At 55.6% G+C, this 21521-nt stretch overlaps 1 protein-coding gene across 1 annotated transcript; it reads left to right on the top strand.

Annotated features, from left to right (window-relative positions):
* Positions 1-226: 226 nt before the first annotated feature.
* On the top strand, positions 227-21269 carry MSI1 (musashi RNA binding protein 1; the record flags this gene model as incomplete). The annotated part of the gene is made up of 15 exons (XM_082640790.1): positions 227-285; positions 455-495; positions 1058-1139; positions 1238-1322; positions 4185-4226; positions 5740-5832; positions 9441-9489; positions 10656-10738; positions 11229-11346; positions 13904-13984; positions 15205-15261; positions 18060-18128; positions 18921-19108; positions 19561-19624; positions 21222-21269. The coding sequence occupies 14 exons, from the start codon at positions 227-229 to the stop codon at positions 19600-19602; spliced, it is 1089 nt and encodes a 362-aa protein (XP_082496916.1). The 3' UTR covers positions 19603-19624; positions 21222-21269.
* Positions 21270-21521: the final 252 nt, after the last annotated feature.

Genomic DNA, 21521 nt, shown 5'->3' with positions numbered 1-21521 from the left:
CTGGGATTTATGCTCGCAGGGCGGCGGGGGGAGGAGCCGGCAGGTCGGCCCCCGGCGGGCCCTCCCCTCGGCCGTCCCCGCCCGCCCGCCCGAGCGGGGTCGGGGGAGGGGGCAGCATGGCCTGTCCGTCCGGCCCCCTTCGCCGCGCTCCTCATCTGCCCCGCGCCGAGCGCTGCCGCCGCCGCCGCCGCCGCCGCTCCGCTGCCCGCGCCGCCCGCGGCTCCCGATGGAGACTGACGCGCCCCAGCCCGGCCTCGCCTCCCCGGACTCGCCGCACGACCCCTGGTACGGCCCGGCCCGGCCCGGCCCGGCCTTACTGGCCCGCGCCCGTCCCGGCCCCGCCAACATGGCCGATCCGGGTCGGGCCGGGCCTCCCCGGGGCCCGGGCCCGCGCCCCCTGCGCCCGGGCGCCCGGCGCTCACGCGGGCCCTTTGTGTCTCTCCTCCTCCCGCAGCAAGATGTTCATCGGGGGACTCAGTTGGCAGACTACGCAGGGTGAGCGAGCCCGGGAGCGCCCGCCGGCCCGGCTGGGCACCCGGGACCCCCCGGCGCCCCGGAACCGGACACCCCAGCCCGGCCCTGCGCCCCGCTGACCCCGGGCGCCTCCGCGCCCTGTTTCGCGCCCCGCCCGGGGACCCCGAGAGCGCAGGGCGATCGGCTAGCGCGCACGGCCCAGCGGGTGGAGGGGAGGAGATGAGGGGTTCAGGGGGCATCGGGGGGTGGGTTGAGGCCCCGGGACCCGCCGGCGGCAGCGCCAACTCCGCTCGCACCTGCGGCTCAAACTTTTGTGAGGCGGCTCCCGGAGCGGCGGGAACCCGGCCGGAGCCGTCCCCCCTCCAGCCCAGCTCGGCCCTCGGCTTCCTGGGGCCCCCAGTGGGCGCCAGGAGGCTCCACGGGAGCCGGGTGAGGACCGGGGGTGGGGGAAGCGGTGGAGAGCGTGCAGCCTGCTTGGCGCGGGGGCGGCCGGGCCGAGCCGGGGTCACTGGGGGCAAAGGACGCGGGAAGGGGGGAAGGGCGCGGGGCGCGGGCTGGTCCGAAGGCGGGTGTGTGGTTACAGAAGGGCTGCGCGAATACTTCGGCCAGTTCGGGGAGGTGAAGGAGTGTCTGGTGATGCGGGACCCCCTGACCAAAAGATCCAGGTGAGCCCCTCACCCCCTCCTCCTGCTCCCGGCTCGCCCCCCTCCGCCGCCACTCACTGCCTTGTAACCATCTGCCTCTCCCTCACTACCGCGCGCAGGGGTTTCGGCTTCGTCACTTTCATGGACCAGGCGGGGGTGGATAAAGTACTGGCGCAATCGCGGCACGAGCTCGACTCCAAAACAGTGAGTGGCCCTCGGGGCTTCGGGGGTCCTTTGGGAGAGGGAGGTCGCTGGAGGAGAGGGTCAGGCCTCTCCCCAGGGGACAGCTGGATGGGGTCCTGAAGGAAGGAGGGAGTTTTCTGAGTAGAAGGGCTGCCACACTCTGAAACTTTGTCACTGGAGTTGAGGGGAGACGGAGCAGGAAAATCCCAGGCCAGCTAGGAGATGTTACACCCCCCAACCCCTCCAGTACCGGTGAGGGAAGACGCAGCTACCATCCCCTTCCTGTACATACTAATCTTGATGCCTCAGAGAGGAGCTTGGGTCCCTCCCCTAGCCCAAATTGGGTGAGTCAGGGCTGCAGTGACCCACCCGTGGCTTCTCTGAACTCTAACTAGTATTTGGCTCCCCCCACCCCATTCCAGACCAATGGCAAAGCATCACTGAATCCCCCTCCCTTCTTCCTTCCCTCCCTCCTCCCCTGACTTTTGGTCAATGAGCTCCTTGCTTTGTGTGGAAGACGGTGAACCTGCTTTGCCCATGAAGGGATTTATGAGAAGGGAGCTAGCTTGCCTGGAGACAACCCTTTCCAGCTAGATCTGAGGAGAAGCTGCTTGCTGGGCATTCAAACTCCGGGAACATTTTGCTGCTCTCACTGCTCCCCCAGTGTCTTGGGCCCTGCAGGGGGCGCTGGCACAGGCCCCAGCTCAAGGGGAGAGGGAAGAGGAGAAAGCAGAGGAGGGGTTCCTCTGTGATGGGGTGACTGTCTGCCAGGGGGCCGGGACAGTGCGATCTCTCACCACACTCCCCAACTCTCCTCCAGCCCTGGGCCTCCCTGCTTGGGTCAGTCATTGGCTCCTGTTTACCTGCAACAATAGCTGGTTGTGCCCAAGAATTTGTTAAATTACCTCCTGTCCCGAGCTCCTGTTATCTCTGCCCAGTGGCTCCCACTCCTGCTCGCAGTAATGAGCAAATGAGGCCAGGCCTCAACTTTGCCGGCTCTGAAAGGATCTTCTTGGCGCAGACTGAGTGACCCAAGCTGGGAATGGAGAGACAGTGGCCTATTGTTTTTGGTGATTATCTGCCATCAAGCTGCCTGTTCTCCTACCATCCCCTGTCCTCAGAATGCACTGATGGCTTCTGCAGCGCTCAGGAAGCAGAGATTTTGGGGCTGGGGCTGGAGCTGAGGGCGGGGGCATGGAAGATGGATAAGGGGAAGAGAGAGGGGAGGAAGGAGGATGAGACGGGCATCCTTCTGAGACTCGGGACTTGAAAAGGGCAAGGGCTTTGTGTTTGGCATTCTCCAGCCTGGGAAGGGAGGTTTATTGTGGGGAGTCTATTTTGGGTTCTGACTTTCACCTTTTATTTACTTGTTGGGTTTTATGTTGCCAGCTGTGAGTCAGAGTGGAGGTAAGGTGTGTCAGGGATTGGGTGTGCGTGGCTCTGCAGGACATAGCTTGGGTACCATCTCCCCATCAGTGTCTGCACATGGGGACTGTCTGAGGTGTGCTCTGGAAGCCTCCAGGAGAAATAGAAGGATGAACATGTCCATCGAGGTACGAAATCATACCTTCGGACAGGAGAATGGGCAGCTGTGATTATCCCTGGAGCCCCTTGGCATTTGGGGAGAGAGGAGGCATTGCCCGGTGTGGATTTTGGAGGTTCCTTCTCTGTGGGTAGATTCCAGAGGGGGAACCAGGGAGGCTGGCCCTGGTTTGTGCCATTCGGGCAGTGAGGGACCAGAGCCCGTTGCCTAGAACTAGGCTGAGTTTTGAACGGAAGGAACTCTGGGGAAAGATAGATCTTCCCTGCGATTGGCTGGTGAACTTCTGAGTGGTTTCCACCCATGTGAGTGGCAAGAAACTCTGAAATGACTGGGCCTCATAGGTCGTGCATTGATCACAGTGTCTCGTGCTCTGGCTTTTGCTGTTTGTCAGTACGAATATAGTACCCGGGAGTACCCAGGTGCATCTTGCTTTTCCCCTTTGGTTGTTCACAGCCAAGGGCAAAGGTGGCCTGCTGGTAATAGCACCTTTGTTTGTGCAATGAAGAGCAGTTCACAAAGGAATGCTTTCACCTGCGTTATCTCATTTGATTCCTTGCAGCTCCCTCTGGGAAAAGTGGGTGCTATTGTCCCCACTTTGCAGATGGGGAACTGAGGCTCAGAGGGATCAGGCAAGGTACCAAGATCACAGGCTTGGCCAGGGGCCCAAAGTTTCTGAGTTCAAATCCCGTGTTCTTGCGTGTCACCAAACCTGCGTTCTGCTTCACCCCAATCCGAGCTGTATTATCAGGGAACTGTTTGTTTGTGGCCTCAAGAAGGGCTGTTAGATGTCGATGGTACTGGGAAAACAGAACTGAGTCTACCCTTGGTGGTTTATGAACTCTTATCTTGAAGCCTTTTTCAGGCAAAGAGTGTTTCCATTCACAAGGCTTCCGAAGTCTGGATCGCATACCTCACCTGGACAGGTATCTGTCAGGCAGGAAGGCCCTCGATATACCTGGTGCTGGAAGGAATAACACTTTGTTTACTTTTTTCTGGTTCTTGCTGAGGGCTAGACAACAAATGCTTTGTAAGCATTACCTCAAATAATCTGCAGACAGCCCTTTGAGGTGGATGTTAGTATTGGCCCATTTTGCTGGTGAGCTCAAGGCTGAGGCTCAGAGAGGTTAAGTAATTTGTGCAAGCTCTCACAGCTGGGAAGCAGTGTAAGTGGGCTTTGAACCCAACAGCCTGGCTCTAGGGCCTAAATGCTTAACTGTTACATTTTCCTGCCAGAGGCTGTGGTGGTTTCTGTCACCTCTGTGTCCTGGGATGAGAGAGGTCCTCGATCTTCAGGCTGTGTGTGATAACCAATGCCCCTCTACCTCTCTCTTCCCTTTCAGATTGATCCCAAGGTGGCCTTTCCTCGGCGAGCACAGCCTAAGGTAGGTATGTGTGTGTCTGGGAGCAGCTCTGTACAACCGGCAGTGATTTTCCCAGCATTCCCTTCTATGGAAGAGGCTTCGGGTTGGAGTGTTAATGGCATGGACTGGGATGGGAGGAGGGAGGATTCTTCACGTCCTTGTTCTGTGAATTGCAGACACCATGCATTTTTCCGTCTGTGTTCTGGGATGGACTAGAGAGAGAGGGGGCTGCATATATTGAGAGAAGGAGGAACCCCTCAGGTGATTCATTGCCCTGTATTTGAAGCCAGTACACTTTGGACCCTGAGTCTAATTCTGACTCTGGAGATCACAGCCTCTGTGCCCAGCACCTCTGGGGAGTCAAACACAGCCCAGACTTACCCTCTGAGGCTGAGCTAAAGTCAGGCCAGGGAGCTACCTCTGACCCCCCAATTACCACCCACCACCTCTGGGGTGAGGTGTGTTGGACTTGCAGAGTGGGAAGGGACCATGGTGTCTGACACCTGTTATCTTTCAAGTTGGGTGACTGTGGCTGCCCTCCCAAGTATTCTTTTTCCCTGGTGCTGTGGCGAGTTTTTCTGGGTGCATGGAAAACAGATTTCTGAGCAGTTGAGCTATACAGAACTCAAAACTTTTGGTGCAGGACAGGGGCCTATTCCAGGGCCCAGGGCAACTAGTCACATCTTAATTTTTAAGCAGTCGAAAACAGGAGACAGGCAGAAGGCTGACTATAGTACAGAGATCAAGACCCCTGAGTCTGCTGATTTATCATGTGTCCTGGGACTAGGTCCCTCTCCAGAAGATCTCAACTCCCCCTTTGCAAGGGGTCAGTGGGAACTAGGATGCTTTAAGATTTTGAGTCATGGCGCCCAGCTCCTGCCACGGCGAAGGGAGAGAGTCAGGTTTTAGGAGACAGGAAAAGGGCATCACTGGAAGAGTCCAGCAGAGGGCCTGAAAGCAATTATGAAGCAGGTATTTGAAGGAAGCCGCACCAGGGAGCACATGGTCGGAATTGGGTTAATTCCATTAAGCAGTTTGGTGACAGAAGGTGCTTTAGTGTTAGGATGGGGCTGGGAATTGCCATGGATTAGCCATGCGCTCCTGGGGTAATTAGGACCATGTGTTCTTCCTAAAACAGGGTTGGGGCCACGGGGCAGCCAGAGGTTGGGTTGGGAGGAGGTTGATGAGGAAAATGTCGGTGTTGAGTTCAGGGGGACCCTGGGATGGGCCTTGGCCTCCCCCAGGAGGGGCTGGTGGGGTCTTTGAGGTAGGCTGTAGGTCTGGGTCACTAAGGCATCCCCTTCCTGACACAGACCCTAGGAAGAGAGCCAGCCAGGGTGTGGGGTACACAGCTGCCCGTTACAGGCCTAGAGGCAGGGGTCCAAGGGGGAGCTCGGGGGGAGGGGTAGCTTCCGAGTAGCTGGGGCCACAGAGAGCTTGTCAGCTGGCGCCCTGGCAGGAGGGCTGGAGCCCCTGCTGGTGGCGGTAGGCCACAGGACTCAGATGCCCACTTTCTCATTCCCTCCCCGAACAGATGGTGACTCGAACGAAGAAGATCTTTGTTGGGGGGCTATCAGTAAACACCACGGTGGAAGACGTGAAGCAGTATTTTGAGCAGTTCGGGAAGGTGGGTCAAAACTGGGGGTGCTGGCTGGGGTGTATGACAGGCCTGTAGAATTTTGGTCAGTAGCAAGTGGAGTCCAGCCAGGTCATTCCAATTCCTGCAAGAGTTGAAAAGGGGGCTGGGTCCTTTTGTGGGTGAGGCTGGGCCAACCCACCGTTCAGGCTCCTGGCCTATCTGTGGGCTTCGGACTCTGGACACGTCCCCAGGGAGAGAAGCCACACAGTAGCTGTCCCTGTTGTTGCCCTTCTCCTGCTTATCTTCATTCTCCTGAGGGAGGCTGTGCTCCCGAAGCCAGTTCAATCCAGTCACCCCTTGGCCTCCTGGGAGTTTGCACCTGTCCAGTCCACGGGCGGTTGTACCTTCCCCCACTCCTTCCCGGTGAGGATGATAAGGAAGCAATAAATATGACTCCCAGTTGTACTCAGGACCCTCCTTGCACAGGTGGGAGCTGAGGGGGAGGGTGCCGATCTCTTAGCTATTGGGGAGGGGCTGAAGAGACCACCCCAAATTCCTGATCAGTCCCGGAGAACTGCTTCTTAGCTCTGAGGTGCATGGAGCTTACATTTGTGGGCCATTTAGTCCATGCAGAAGCAGATGTGGTGACATCAGACAATAGGGTGTCCCCAGAAAGGGGAGCAATGTGAACATCAAGGTCCCATGGAGAGATGGCTAGGAGGGGACCAAGTTTTAAGTCTGGGGCTGAAGTAGGGCTGCTGTGCTTATTGCTGGGGTCCCTGGTCTTTTCTGACGTGAGACAGGCTGCAGGCTGGATCTCACTTTCCCGTCAAGGCCCTTTCAGTTCCCTGTTAGGCAAAGGGCACAGGAGAACGTGGCTTGGGAATGGGATGTGAGCTGAGGACTGGGTGGGTTTACAGCACCCCCGCCTCCGTCTCTAGGGTAGAAGGGGAGAGGGTGGGAGGTCCCCTGGCCAGCGGATGCAGGCGATGCAAGGGCCAGAGGCCTAGGCTCAGGCGCCTCAGCGGGGACCCGGGCACAGGACCCAGGGCAGGTCGGCCGCCTGGGCCCCAGAGGGAAGGGCGCTCCTGGGAAGCAGCAGGCCCCGCTCGGCTCCGGTGGGGTGTCTTTGTGTCTGAGCGCCGAGCATTAGAGCTCGCACTAATCTGATCCAGCAGCTGTGATTGGAGGCCGCCTGCCCCCGGGGCCGGCGTTGCCATGGCAACCGGGCCCCAGGAGAAGCCGTCAGCGGCCGCGTCTTTTGTTCGGGCCTAAATCGGCGTTGGCATGTGAAACCGGCCCGGGGAGGCCAGGGGGAGCTGGAGAATAGGCTGCCAGGGAGAGAGGGGGACAGCCGGGAATGCCAAGGGCCCCGCGGCGGGGGGCCTCCCGCCCGGATCGAGGGGCCGCCGCCGAGGGGGGAACAATGGTCAGCCGCCATGGCTGCCACTCAGGCTTAGCGGCCGCCGAACTTGGCGGCTCCCACTGGTCAGCAGGCCTCGGCCGCCTCCCCTCCCCCTGCCCGAGCCCCCCTGCCCCTGGGTTCCCATGGAGACCAAAGCCTATTAAGGACACTGGGCTGGGAGCCTCTCTCCCCTCAGCTGGCCCCAGGAGAAAGACACTGGTGGGGGTCCCCTGAACCCCCAGCCACTTTCCTTGCTCTGTGCCCTGGGCTCAACCCCGGTGCCCCACTCTGGGTCTGTCCAGCCAAGGCCCAGGTTGAAGGGTCTGGGGGGCCAGGGCTGATAGCGTGGGAAGGTTGGGTGGAGGAAGGGCTATGGATTTGGGCTGAATCAGTTTTGGGTCCGGCAGGAACTCAGAGCTGCAGGATGGGGGAGGAGGGTGTGGCTGGTTCATCTACTCATCCGTTCAAAAAATAATCACAGTAGCACAAGTCCAGGTGCTCAGTAGGGTGGCCATGGTCATAGCTGACACAGGCACTGTCTTCATGGAAACATCAAAGCCAGTGGTGTCCAGCTGTTCTGTCTCTAGCTTTGCCACCCTCCCCCATGTGACTGTGGGTAAGCCCCTCTATAATAAAAGTAATAATAATAATAATAATGGCTGTTATTCATTAAGCACTTACTGTATCCCAGGTACTGTGAGTTAAGTGTTACACTAGCACTATCTCATTTAACTCCTCCCTATAAGACACTGTTTATACCCATTTTACAGATGAAGAACTTGAATCATAGAGACATAAAGCTGCTTGCCAAGCTTACTTTCCAATTCCAGCCTGTCCTACTCAAAGCTTGTGCTTCTATCACAAGCCTCCTTTCCGGGTTTCTCTTTTCCCTGTGCTAAACATGCATTGTCCATCCAGTTTGGACGGTCTAGCTAATTTGGGATGTGGGCTCAGAATGGGTCCATAGCATGGGAGTTAGGGTGGCACTGTGCTGCAGGGCCCTGGGGCAGGAGGCTTCTTGGGAAGGGAGATGTAATTTCCCCCTGAGATTCTCCAGGGACCCAGCTGCCTCCTAGCTCAGTGGAGGGTGTGTGTGTGTGTGTGTGTGTGTGTGTGTGTGTGTCCTGGTTCTCCCAGGGGAAAGTCAGGGGCCCAGTGCTGCTTGGTGCCTGAGAAGAACTGGAGGACCACCCAGTTCAGGGGCTGCCCTTTCCACTTTAACAAGGCAGATGACGGCCTGGAAAGAGAGCAAAGGAGAGTGGGGAAGAGGCTGTGTGCCCCAAGGCCTCAGGAAGTTTTCCTTTATCCCTTGGGTGTCTGACCATTTGGGGGAGGGTCAGCAGCTGGAGTGGGATGTGGAGGGGGGAGAGGCAGTATCAGAGGCAGCCCTTGATTTCCACCGAGGGTGAATCAGACCTTAGCTTAACCCCATGAGACAGCTGACACTGGCTGAAGAATTAAGAGGGCAAGGAGGGAAGCAGCAGATGTAGGCAAAGGGAAGCTGGGACTGCAGAAGGGAGGCGAAGGACTTTGGCTGTCCATGTATCTGAGAGGATGCCTTGAGGGAGTAACAAGAAGAGACGACTGGAGTCCAAAGGATGGGGGATAATGTAGACTCTCCTCCTTCCTCCACCCCTTTCCCCTCCCCCAGTCAGTGGGAGGCAAGAAGCCCAGGCACTGAACTCTACTTGCTTTAATTACAGCCTCTAGCAAAAGGAAACCTCAATTAGAGGAAAAGATCTGTACCATGAGAGGGGAGTTGGGTCTGGCTGGAGTGGCTGTCCTCCCGGCCTTTTGCAAAAAGGAAAGAGGCTTTCACTTCCCCACCTCATATCTTACTCCTATATTTTCCCCTCTAGCACCCATTCTATGCCTCCTCCTCCCAGGTTTGATCTGGGATTTGCTGGGTGACCTTGTGTAGGTGACTTCACGTCTCTGAGCCCATTTCCTTATCTACAAAATGAGGATCTTACCATGCAAGGAATATGGAGGAGAGGATGGTGGGGCAAAGTGCCAAGCATATGTTTGGTGCTTAATATGTTCAGGCTGGCCCGTTGAGATTTTGGGGGTTGAATGGTGGTGCTGTGGCACCCAGTTGGGGTTGCAGATGGAAAGCTGTCCCCTACCCAGGGAGCAGGTTTAAGATAAAGCCTGGACTGGGCAAGAGGGGAACGGGTGTCGGAGCCCTTGCTCCTGGGTTGTGGTGGAGGCCCCTGTGTCTGGTGGGTCGTCCACGGTGGCTCTCTTTCAGGTGGACGATGCCATGCTGATGTTCGACAAAACGACCAACCGGCACCGAGGTGAGTTTGGCCCCCTCCCCCTTCCCAGGCCAGGCTGGGGGCCTGTGGTCAGCCAGGGGGCTACAGGTCACAGCTGCCCTTTCATCTCGCCTCCTGACATCCTATCCCCGAGGATCTGCATCCTCTCCGGGGCCTGGCCTTACAGAAGGCTTTTGTCCTGCCGTTTCCTGTGCTAGAAACTTGCCGAATTGCAGACACCCGAGAGGAGCAGAGAAGCAGACCTCTCCTCCCCTTGCAGCTGAGCCCTCCACCCCCGCCCCAGCCAGTGTCTGCCCAGCCGGTGTCTGCCTGGGCTTACCTTGTCCCTGGTAACCAGAGCTTAGACTGCGCCACCCCCGGGTCAGGCTGACTCCACAGCCCCGGGCAGTCTGCTCCTGCCACTGCTCCCTCGCCCCACCCATCGGCTGAGCCCAGCCCCCGGGACCCTTGCCCCCGAACCTGTGAGCATCTGGGCCACCGGGTGTACACTGCCTGGTTGTTTTTCTCCCAAGGGCCTTGCCTTCTGAGAAATCCCATTCCAGCCCCTGGGGCACACCCAGGAGGAGGCGGGGTTGTTTCTCCAGTGCCTTCAGAGCTTTGGGCCTTTTAGCCTGTTTGGGGAGTGGGGTATGTGCTGGTGTGTGCGTGTGTGTGTTTTTGTCTGTGCATGTGAGGGTGTCTATGTCTGAATAGTTTTGTAGATCTAGCGTGTCAGAGTAACTGTACATGTACCCAGGGGCCTTTATGCATTTGTGAGCACTGTTGAGTGTCTCTGTGATATATGGGTACCTAGGTGTACCATATATCTGTGTATCTGTGTACAAAAATATATTTGTACACGTTCGTGTGCGTTTTTAGAAGTATTTGTGTGTGCTCTTTTCCCCTCCTTGGAAAGCGTCTGAGGAAGAGAAAAGGCAGGTTGAATGGTTTTTGCATCATAGTTCTGCCTCTTTCTAACTTGCTACGTGGTCTTGGGCAAGTCACTTCGCTGAGCCTTGGTTTTCACATCCGTGATTTGGGAGTTGAAACCCTGTCTCATCGGGTAGTTGAGAGGTTGCTAAGCTGGGAACAAAGCTTCTTGTTAACGCTTAGACACTTGCCTGTGAGGGGGGGAGGGGTGTTATTGGTATGACTTGGGGCTGGGTTTTGACCATGAGCCCAGTTCTGAGCCTGCCTTTGCCCTCTAGGGTTCGGCTTTGTCACGTTTGAGAGCGAGGACATCGTGGAGAAAGTGTGTGAAATCCACTTCCACGAAATCAACAACAAAATGGTGAGCCGGGATTGGATGGGGTGGAGGTGCAGAGGGAGAGTAGGGCTCCAGGGGGAGCCAGCCAGGGCTGCTTGGAGGTTCTGCAGGCAGGCAGAGGGGCCTCACAGTCAGTGGGGCAGAGCCAATTCTCCCACCCGCTGAAAATCTGGACAGGAGGACAGTGTCCCACAGCTGTGAGAAAGCATGGCTGGTGGGCTCAGAGGGACCGGGTTGAAATCCTTACTCCGCCACTTACTAGTCTAGTCATTGGGCAGATGACTTCCCCTCTCTGAGCCTCAGTTTCCTCATCTGTAAAACGAGAGTAGCAGCAGTACCTCCATCATAGGGTTGGTGTAAGCATTCGATGAACTACTGCATGCAAAGCTGATCTCTAGCGCTCTGTGATCCTTCCAGAAACGGTAACCATGAAATTAACAATAAAGAGGCCTGCCAGGGAATAGGAGGGTGACCTGCGTCTATAGGAGGGACTGACCGCCAGGTCTCATTGCAGGTGGAATGTAAGAAAGCTCAGCCAAAAGAGGTGATGTCACCGACTGGCTCGGCCCGGGGGAGGTCTCGAGTAATGCCCTATGGAATGGACGCCTTCATGCTGGGCATCGGCATGCTGGGTATGTGCTAGGCCTGCATCTGCGGCTTCTTCCTGCCCGAAACTGCTCCCGGGGCTACCAGGGGCTGCATGGGTGTTGCATCTCCTCGGTGGTCTGCCCTCCTGTCTGAGTGGTTGGGTAGGAGTGTGGACCGAGGATCTCAGATCTGCCGGTCCTAATGAAGGTAGGCCGATTTGGTTGTAGGGTGCTGCCCTCTGGTGGTGACCAAAAGAATGGTCCAGCTGCTCCTCATTAATTGGTCCTTCCGTCCATCCGTCCATTCTATTTTTTTTGTCCACGCATCTGTCCAGTAAACAGTTATTGAGCAACTATAAATGCCAGGCCCTATGCCAGGAAGTACAATGGTGACTTTTCTTGGAGCTTTACGGTCTGGCAGGGGAGAAAAATAAGTAAGAACATAAATAAATAGGTTTAGGATGAGAATTATAGGATGCCAAGGGAGCATGGTCATAGCAAAGTTGACCAAGACTTGGAGAAGCTAAGAAAGAAGTCACATTTAAGCTGAGTCTGTGGGTTGAGTAGGAGCTAGTTATGGGAGGGCAGGGAGCAGGGGAGGGAAAAAGTGGTCAGGCAGATGGAACAGCATTTACAGACCCAAAGGCCTCTGGGAAGGTAGAAAGAAGGCTGCTTCTTCTTGTTCATTCAACTAATATTTATTGAGCAGCTTCTGAGAGAGAGGACCTGCCTTCATGGGGTTTCCCATCAAGTGGGAGACAGAAGTGAATGGGCAGTGTCACCACAGTGATTGGAGGCTGTGGGAGGCCCAAGGAGGCACTTAAACCCACCTGGGGGTCAGGGAGGCTCCCCGGAGGAGGTCAAGGTTACCGTGAGCCTTGGAAGTTGAGCACGAATCAGCAGTGCTTGGGACCCACGACTGAGGGTGAAAAGTCTGAGCTGGGCCCCCAGGAAGGTCACAGTCTCCCTGGAGAGACAAGATGTATATACACAGAAAGAGAACAGTACAAGGGGGTCTTTATGCTGGGGATGGGGGAGGGGTGCTCTGGGGACTCAGAGGAGGGGGTATAGCATGGGCTAGAGGGTCAGGAGTGGGATCACAGATAGAGGGGTGAGGAATGTACCCGCCAAGTGGAGCATTATCTTCTCCTGAAGTTTTTTGTTTTAACTTTTTATTTGGAAGTAATTTCAAATTTTCAGAAGAGTTGGAAAAATAAAGTAGTACAAAGACCATCCATACACCCTCTGCCAGATTCACGTATCGTTTACATCATACCCATTTTGCTTTTATCATTCTCTCTGTATGTGTGTGTGTGTACACACACACACACACACACAATACACTTGTGATTTTTCCCTGAATCATTTGAGGGTAAATTACATGCATTTTGGCCCTTTACCCTTAGATAATTCACTGTGTGTTTCCCAAGATTAGGGATGTTCTTTCATGAAACCACATTATAATTATCAATTCATACATTTATACGGATACAATATTTTAAGCTAATCTATTATCTATTTTCTGATTTTATCAGTCGATCCAGTAATGTTCTTTATAACTATTTTTGTCCTCCAGAGCAAGTTCCAGGCTAGAATAAAGTATTGAATTTAGTTGTTCTGTCTCTTTAGCCTCCTGTGGAATATTGAGAAAATTTTCTATTCAAAGCAATTCATTAGTTGGTTTCACCCCATTTAAAAAGGCGGGTGGGAAGAAAACCTCTAACCAGTAGTGAGAATTGTGGTTAAGAGACTTGGAGCCAGTCAGATCTGAATTTGAATCCCAGTTACACCATTATTACTCACTGGGTGATCTTTCTTTCAAAGCTGCAAATATCTATTATAATATATGTATACTAAGTAGCAGGCACCGTGTTGGTGTTTTGGAGAGACAGAAATAAAAGATGGGGAAGACAGAAAATCAGCACTTAAAGAAATCCTGGGATAAGTTCAGATACTGGTCATCAGTGCTATGAAAGGGAAAAAACAGGGTGACATGATAAATGTTGAAAGGGAAAAACCAGGGAGGGTGACATGATGAATATTGTAACTGATGAAAGGGAGGTCTCTTGTGTGATGACCTCTCCGAGGAGGTGACAGTTGAGCTGCGTCTTGCACAATGAGAAGGACATATTTATGTGAAAACCCGGGGAAGAGTGTTCCAGGCAGAGGAATCATGTGCAAAGGCCCTGGGGTGGGAAAGAGCTTGGTGAATTTGAGAAACAGCAGGGAGGCCAATGTGGCTGGAGCAAAGTGAGAAAGGGGCAGGGTGTAGATGAGGACAGGATGGAGGCAGGAGCCAGAGCATGAAGGGCCTTGATAAGAGTTTGGATTATTCTCAGCTAATAAGTGTCCCCTCTCTGAGCCTTAGTTTCTCTATCTGTAAAATGGGGTTCCTAATAGTACCTCTTGGGATTCTTATGAGGTTTAAGGAGAGAGTAAAGTGTGCAACAGGCTTTGCACAGGGCTTGGCATGCAGAAGGTATATGGTAAATATGACTGATTACTATTCATGATACAAGGTGGGGAGGGAAATGAGAGGCTCACATCCTTCCCTGCTGAGCTGTAGGTAAGGCGTCTGACACTGGTCCCCTTGCCCTATCAGGTTACCCTGGTTTCCAAGCCACGACCTATGCCAGCCGGAGTTATACAGGCCTCGCCCCTGGCTACACCTACCAGTTCCCCGGTAAGTTCTGCCCAGTGTCCCTCTGCTGCCAGCATGTCCCTGGTTCCCGGGCAATCTGACTCCTCACGGGCGGTGTCTGGGGGTGCATGGCATGGGGGAGGTCTGCCTGCTGGAGGCTTGGAAGGAAGGGCATGTCTGAGGAAGGAGCGCCTCGCCCCACCCATCCCCCCTCCCCTCCCCAGAAGCTGGGGGGGTCCCCGTGTGGCCCTGCATGGCACCCCTCCCTCCTAGGCTGATCTCTGCCCGCCTCTTGCCTTTCTCTCCTCCCTACCCGCCTCCAGGGTTGCCACTTCCACCAAAAGGGCATTGGGCTTGTGGTGGGGCAACCTCCCTGAGGGCCAACATTGGTTGTGTCCTTACGGACTCACCGATAATGAGCATGTGCTATGCTGAGCCCCTTTCAAGGCAGACAAGACCTTTGGAGACCCTGAATGCTGAAAAACAATTTAAAAGCAAGATGATCACCACCCTCATTTGTAATTCAAAATAAAAACAACACTAGGCCTTCTCATAAGTGGCGAGAAGCCCAACAAAGTTCTGAGCTTTCCCATGATGACTATTCAATGTTTTTTTAAATATCAAATTTCATATTTTTGCAAGGCTTTTGTTTGCTTGTTTTCTGGTCTTATTTTTCTAGAGGTCCCCTAAGCACTTGCACCTTGGGCAGTCCAGCTTGGAACCCTCTGTACACATGTTGTTGTCTAGTCCTGACAGTAACCTCTGGGGGAAGGCATGGTGATCCCCATCTTCTAGGTGAGGAAATGGGCGCAGAAGGGAAAAGTGACTGCAAAGATGACTCAGCTAGAAAGTGGCAGAGCTGCTCTAGGGTCATCGCTTCCCATCAATGCTACCTTCCCAGCTCCTCCTCCCCACCCCCCAAAGAAAATAGGAGGAAAGATGGATTCTGGGAGATTTTTTAGTGCAACTTCAAGACTTTTAAGAAAAACAGCGGGAACAGAAGCTCCAGCATCACCCAGTGCCCAGGGTATAGGTGGCAACTCTGCCCACTCTTCCCTTCTCTGTCTGTCTCCCTTCTCTGTGACTGTGTCTCCTTCCCCACCCTTGCCTGCTGGGGACCGTGCTCTTCCCCTCCCCAGCTCTCGGGTCCTGTGCATGGCCTGTCCCCCCACCCAGTGTCCCTGTGGGTGCATTTGTCCTCCCTGGGCCACGCCCAAGAGGCCTCCCTGCATCTTCCTAAGCTGTTTTACGTTTCATTTTAGAATTCCGTGTAGAGCGGACCCCTCTCCCGAGCGCCCCAGTCCTCCCCGAGCTTACAGGTCAGTCGCTCGGATTTCGTACACCTCACAGGCCACATGGGGAGAAAGAGAATGACCCAGGAACCTTCCCAGGGAAAGCTAGTGGGACCCTTTTCTCCTGCCCTCCAGTCTATGAGGATGCAGCAGACTCGGGCACTGGCCAGTCTGTGTAGCTGCATGGCCCTTAAGGGTGGGGCATAGGGCCAAGCCCAGCAGATGGAGGCGAAGTCACTCATTCATCCATTTGACAAATATTTATCTAACGCCTCCCGTATGCCAAACACCTTGTAGGCGCTGGGAGCCAGTGGTGAACCAGCCAGGGTCTCAAACTCAGAGCAAAGTGGGCCGGGTGGGGACGTCAGGACATGGCAGTGGGCATGGCTCCACTCAGTGCCAGCCAACCCTGCCGGGAGGGGATGCAGACCAACAACTTACAGATCTTATTTTCCAAGAGAAGCCCAAAACCCAGCTTTCACTTTCAAATGAGTTTTTCAGTTATTTTCAAATGTTGGCAACCAATTTCAAAATTTTAAACCACTGCAGGCCAAGTGCAACATATTTGAGGGCCGAATCCAGCCCGTTTGCAACTTCTGGGCAAGTAGGTGTGATGTGCTTGGCCATCCTGAGCCGTTTCTCAAGCTGGAGTTTTTACTTGGGCCAGTCAGCTCAGCTCTGGAGCTGGGGCCGGGGCTGAGGCCCAGGCCAAGGGCAAGGGGCGGGGCCGGGTGGGTGCAGATGAGGTGGGCTGCAAGGGGTTTCTCTGTTCAACCCGCTTCTCCCCCCACCCCATCCCCAGACTCCCCCCCCAACCTAGCCGTGTGTGGAGGACGTGAGCGTGGATGCTGCTTTAGATGAGACCTTCCTTCCAAGGGATGCTTGGGGGGGCCCCAAAATGGGGGAGCGGAAAGAGGAACCTGAAGGAAGGGGAGGGAGTCCTGGTGGTGGGGCTGATAGAGGCTCTTCCCTGAACAGAGTGAGTGGGGGAGCGAAAAGGGGTCTTTCCTACTCATTTCAGAACTCTTGTGTTGAGGCCCTACTGTGTGAGACACTGCCAAGCCCTGGAAGCAAAGCAGGGACCAGACACCCAAGCTCTGATCTGCAGAACTTGTGCTCTAGAGAGAGAGAGAAATGCTTATTATACAAATGAGTAATGCTTTACTGCTGTGATAAGAGCATGCTGGATTTGCTTTGCGGAAATGCCTAACTGGGCCCCAGACCAGACCTCCGAGCCCAGCCCTGCCGTTAAAGAACCGAGGGAAGAAATATCCACTCTGCAGACACTTTGGCCAGGGAGGACGTGGATTCAAGGCTAAGCAGTTCTTGGAGGTCTGGGGTCCAGACTTTTCCCTCGCCTTCAAGAGATGAGGGTGTTTCCTTCGTGCATTTAATCAATATGTTTTGTGCCAAATGCTGTTCCAGGCAGTGGGGATTCATCAGGGAATGAGACAGATGAGACCCCTGCCCTCCTGGAGCTGATAGTCTAGTGGAGGGAGACAGGAATAAACAAGTAAATAAACAAGTATCAGATACTTTCTCAAGGTGAGAAGTTCCACAAGGAAAATAAAACAGGGAGATGTGCTAAAGTGTTAGTGTCAGGGGCGAGGGGCTGCCTCAGCAGGGGTGGTCAGGGAAGGCTTCTCGGAGGAGGTGACTGAGTGAGAAAGTGCCACCTCTATGAAGACCTTAGGCAAGTTGTCTCCCAGCGGTGCAGGAATGCTATCCTAAACTTTAATCCCCTGGCCCCATGGCCTAGCCAAGGACTTTCAGGGTTGTTTTTCAGGGTCCCTAGCGTCCGGTCCAGTTCAGGGCCAGGGTCACCAAAACAGCCCCCAGGGGCACATCTTGGGATAGGAGAGGGCAAATGCAAACTCCCCAGACCCTGGCTCTGGTTGGGATTGTAGCCTCTCAAGGGCAGAGCCAAGCGGCAGGGGGCGCTCACCCCCAGGCCTGAGGGAGCTCCAGACTCACGCCAACCAATTATTTAAGCAGAGGTCCCTCCTATTACTGTTCCTTCAGCTGACACTTATTAAACACCAACTGTATACAAGGCAGGGTGCTAGGCGCTGTGGAGGTGGGGGTGGTGGGGTAGACAGCAAACCAGGGAATAGCCAGATCCCTGTGTCTGAAGAGGGGGTCAGAGAAAAGGGGATGAGGAGACTTGGAGGAAGGAGTGGTCATTTCTGCCTGGGTGGTGGTCAGGGGCCCCTGAGGCAGGGAACTGCGTGCACACAATGTATCCAGGACATCTCCCTTCTCACGGGAGAAGGGGAGCGAGGGGAGCCGGCCAGGCAGCAGAAGGAGCGAAATGGGCTTGTGGCCTGGACTGGAGTCTAGCTTCAGCCGGATCCCACATGGGGGGGTAGGGGGGGGATTAGTGCACCTCCTGGTTGGTCCCTTGGGGCGACAGCCTGGCTTTTGGTACCCGTGTCAGTCAGTCACTGGCTCCAGTTGGCTGGGGTCGGGAAGAGGGACATAATCTCTGTGTACCCCTGGGCTAAGTAGCCCCCATCCAGCCAAGGGCCCTCCCTGGAGAAGGGGGCAGCTGCAGGCGATGCTCAGAGCAGCTCGGGGCGGGGTGGGGGGGTGCACCACCCGCACCTGCTATGAGGTTTGCTTGTTCAAGTGTGTCCGTCAAGTCCAGGGGAGAAGCTGAGGATCCCTGGGAGGTGATCCTCTCGCCTCCCTTTCTCCAAGGGAGTTCTGCCTGACCCCAGGGCTGCACTGACCCCTCCGAGGTGGGGTAAGGCTGGAGAGGCTCTGCCCTCATCCCCCGCCGCCCCTCAGCCGCCACACTGAAGTGCCCATACCTTTCCTTCCAGCCATTCCTCTCACCGCTTACGGACCCATGGCAGCGGCAGCGGCGGCAGCGGCTGTGGTTCGAGGGACAGGTGAGGCCTTCTGGGGTGCAGGAAGTGGCGGGGGGGCAGGGGGCAGAGAATTCTAGAGGGATGGGGAGGCGGCCACTGCCACCCCTTTTCAGAGGGACTCACTTATTCATTCACTCAACTAATATGAACTGAGCACCTGGTAGGCCAGCCAGGAAGGAGACCAACGTGGTCCCTGCCCTCCAGAGCTTACAGGCTGGTGGGGCATCAGGTATTAAAAAGGCAGTCACACGGAAGGATGATACTGACCGCTGGGGGATGTCAGCTGTCAGAGGAGCTCACAGGCCTCTCGGGAAGGCTTCCAGGAGGTTGCACCTCTTAACTTCCCATTTGAAGGCAAACAGGAAGAAAAGTATTCCCAACAGAGGGAAGAGTAGGTGCAAAGGCTTGGAGGCCAGTTAGCATGGGTGGAGTACAGGAGTGGGGAGTGGGGAGGAGGTGGGAGGAACCGGGTCCTGGGGAGACACTGAACATTTTAAGCAGCAGAGTGATGTCCATTTTAGAAAATGCACGCAGCTGCAGGGTGGGGACAGGTGTGAAGGGGCTCCAGAGGGGAGGGGAGGTCAGTGAAAAGGCTGCTGAGTGGTCAGACAAGAGATGATGGGGGCCCGGGCTGGGGCTGGGGGCGTGGATGGACTCTGGAGGATTTCTGGGTGGCGTCGCACATGCCCCTCTGGGTTGTGGGGGTGAGGCGGGGGGAGGGGCCAAGGTCAGGCTGGGTGGAACGGATTGGAGGGGTGCTGGGGGGTCACAGCGGGCGCCGGGGCTATCACCGTCTTCTTTCTGGGTTGCCAGGCTCTCACCCCTGGACGATGGCTCCCCCTCCAGGTTCAACTCCCAGCCGCACAGGGGGCTTCCTGGGGACCACCAGCCCGGGCCCCATGGCCGAGCTCTATGGGGCAGCCAACCAGGACTCGGGGGTCAGCAGTTACATCAGCGCTGCCAGCCCCGCCCCCAGCACTGGCTTCGGCCACAGTCTTGGGGTGAGTGGCCGGACCTGGAGGACCCTGAAGTTGAAGGAGGGAGAGGCCTTGTCTGTCTGTGGGGGCAGAAGGGAGGCGAGAGATGACGGATGGAGAGAGTGTCACCAACCAAGGAACAGTGAGGGTTATCATTCAGTCATTCAGTGGACATTTAATGATCTCCTTCTGTATGCCAGGCATTAGGTGTGCTCTGGGGATACTGTGCAAATGAGACTCACCATCTCTGCCTGCATGGAGGCTAGATTCTAGCTCAGGGGTGCCCTAGTTTTAACCAGGGTACTGGTTAATGCAGATTCCCAGGCCCTACCCTGGAGAATCTTTTAGTGGGGGCGATACGGGCAGGGCTAGAGAAGGTCTGTGCCTCACCTGGGGCTTCTGTGAGAGACAGAAGGAGCCCCTGGGCTTTCTCTGCTGCCCCCAGGAATCTAGGAGTCAAATTCTTTTCTTTCCAGGGCCCCTTGATTGCCACAGCTTTCACCAATGGGTACCACTGAAGCAGGAGGCAGGTGGCAGGAGGTGAGGAGGTGGGCAGGGGCCTTGGGGTGTGGGTGGCACTGGGAAAGCTAGTACTGGGCAGCCTAGTCTGGGACACGGCCCCCGTCCCTGCCTTCACGGAACCCACAGCCCAGCGAGGAGACAGACCTTCATCCCAGCAGTGGTCAAAGAACAGGAGAAGCGGCTCCATAAAGAATGTAAATGATAACAACAATAAGGCAGCATGTGCTGCCTCTCAGGCGAATTTTTTTTTTTTCAGCTCCCCCCCTTTTTTTTTTTTAAATTTTTGGCCGTGTTGGGTCTTTGTTGCTGCGCGTGGGCTTTCTCTAGTTGCAGCGAGTGGGGGCTGCTCTTCGTTGCAGTGTGTGGGCTTCTCATTGCGGTGGCTTCTCTTGTTGTGGAGCACAGGCTCTAGGCGCACGGGCTTCAGTAGTTGTGGCTCGCGGGCTCTAGAGCGCAGGCTCAGTAGTTGTGGCACACGGGCTTAGCTGCTCCGCGGCATGTGGGATCTTCCCGGACCAGGGCTCGAACCCCTGTCCCCTGCCTTGGCAGGCGGATTCTTAACCACTGCGCCACCAGGGAAGTCCCCGAAGATTTTTTAAGATTGATGATGCCCAGATAAGGGGGGAGGACAATCTGCAAATTGGCTCAGGTTTTCCAAAGGGCAGGTTTATCCGGACTAAACATTCATGCCCTTAACACATCCACTTCTAGGCATTTCTTTTTTTTTTTTTTTAATTAATTAATTAATTAATTAATTAATTAATTGGCTGCCTTGGGTCTCCGCTGCTGCGCACAGGCCCTCTCCAGCTGCGGCAAGCGGGGGCCACCCTCCTCTGCGGTGCATGGGCTTCCCACTGCAGTGGCCTCTCCTGTTGCAGAGCATGGGCTGTAGGCGCACGGGCTTCAGTAGTTGTGGCACACAGGCCCAGCCGCTCCACGGCATGCGGGATCCTCCTGGACCAGGGCTCGAACCCGTGTCCCCTGCACTGGCAGGCGGACTCCCAACCACTGCGCCACCAGGGAAGCCCTAGGCATTTCTTTTTAAAACTGCAAATAACTGAAATGCCCATCAACAGGAGAGCAGTTAAACAGACTGCATGCATACAATGGAGTATTACTCAACTGGTAAAACAGGATACGTTCAACATATATGCGTATACAGAGAGTGAGGGGACGGGAGGACCCTGCACACACAGTCATCATGCTGTGTATGGTGGGGCACTATGTGACCCAGTGACATTTCCTTTGTTCATTCATTCATTCAAACAACTATTTATTGAGCACTATTCCAGAAAAGGGGGATGTAGAAGACAAGGCCCCTCTCTCACTCTACAGACAAAAATCAAGTGAGCAAGTGAGATCATTCCAAATTGTGTGTGAGGGGTCTACCTATTTAAGGGGTTCAGAGGGCATCTCTGAGAAGGTGATGTTTGAACAAATCCAGCCATTCAAAAATCTATGGGAAGGAGGGTTTCAGAACAGAAAATGCGAAGTGTACGAACAAAGCTTGCCTAGGAGGGGATTAGGGAAAGAGGCCTGCAGGAGGATACCTGTGTTCTGGGGGCCGCAGAGAGGTGCGGGGGCAGCACGCCCATAACCTGCTGCTGTGTTCCAGCGCCCCGGCCTGCAGCTGACTGAGGACCACGAGTGAGCCAGCAAGGGGGCGGGGACACCTCAGCCGCAGCCGCCTTCCCCTCCCCCGCAGCGACTCGGACGCGACTGCCCCCCACCCCCACCCCCACCCCGGGCCCCGGCCCCTGCCCTGCTGCCCGCCCCGGCCGGACATCCATCGTCTGGCTCCCCTACTAACCTCCCCCTCTTCCCCAGCCTCCCCTGACCTGCCCTGCCCGCTTTTATTTATTTTGGATTAGCCAGTTGCCCCCCACTGCCCCTGGTTCTCCCCTCCCCTGTCGGG

The sequence above is a fragment of the Mesoplodon mirus genome (genome assembly GCF_964341445.2).
Source record: "Mesoplodon mirus genome assembly, chromosome: 13".
NCBI classification, from domain to species: Eukaryota; Metazoa; Chordata; class Mammalia; order Artiodactyla; family Ziphiidae; genus Mesoplodon; species Mesoplodon mirus.
This window is presented reverse-complemented; position numbering and strand designations above follow the sequence as displayed.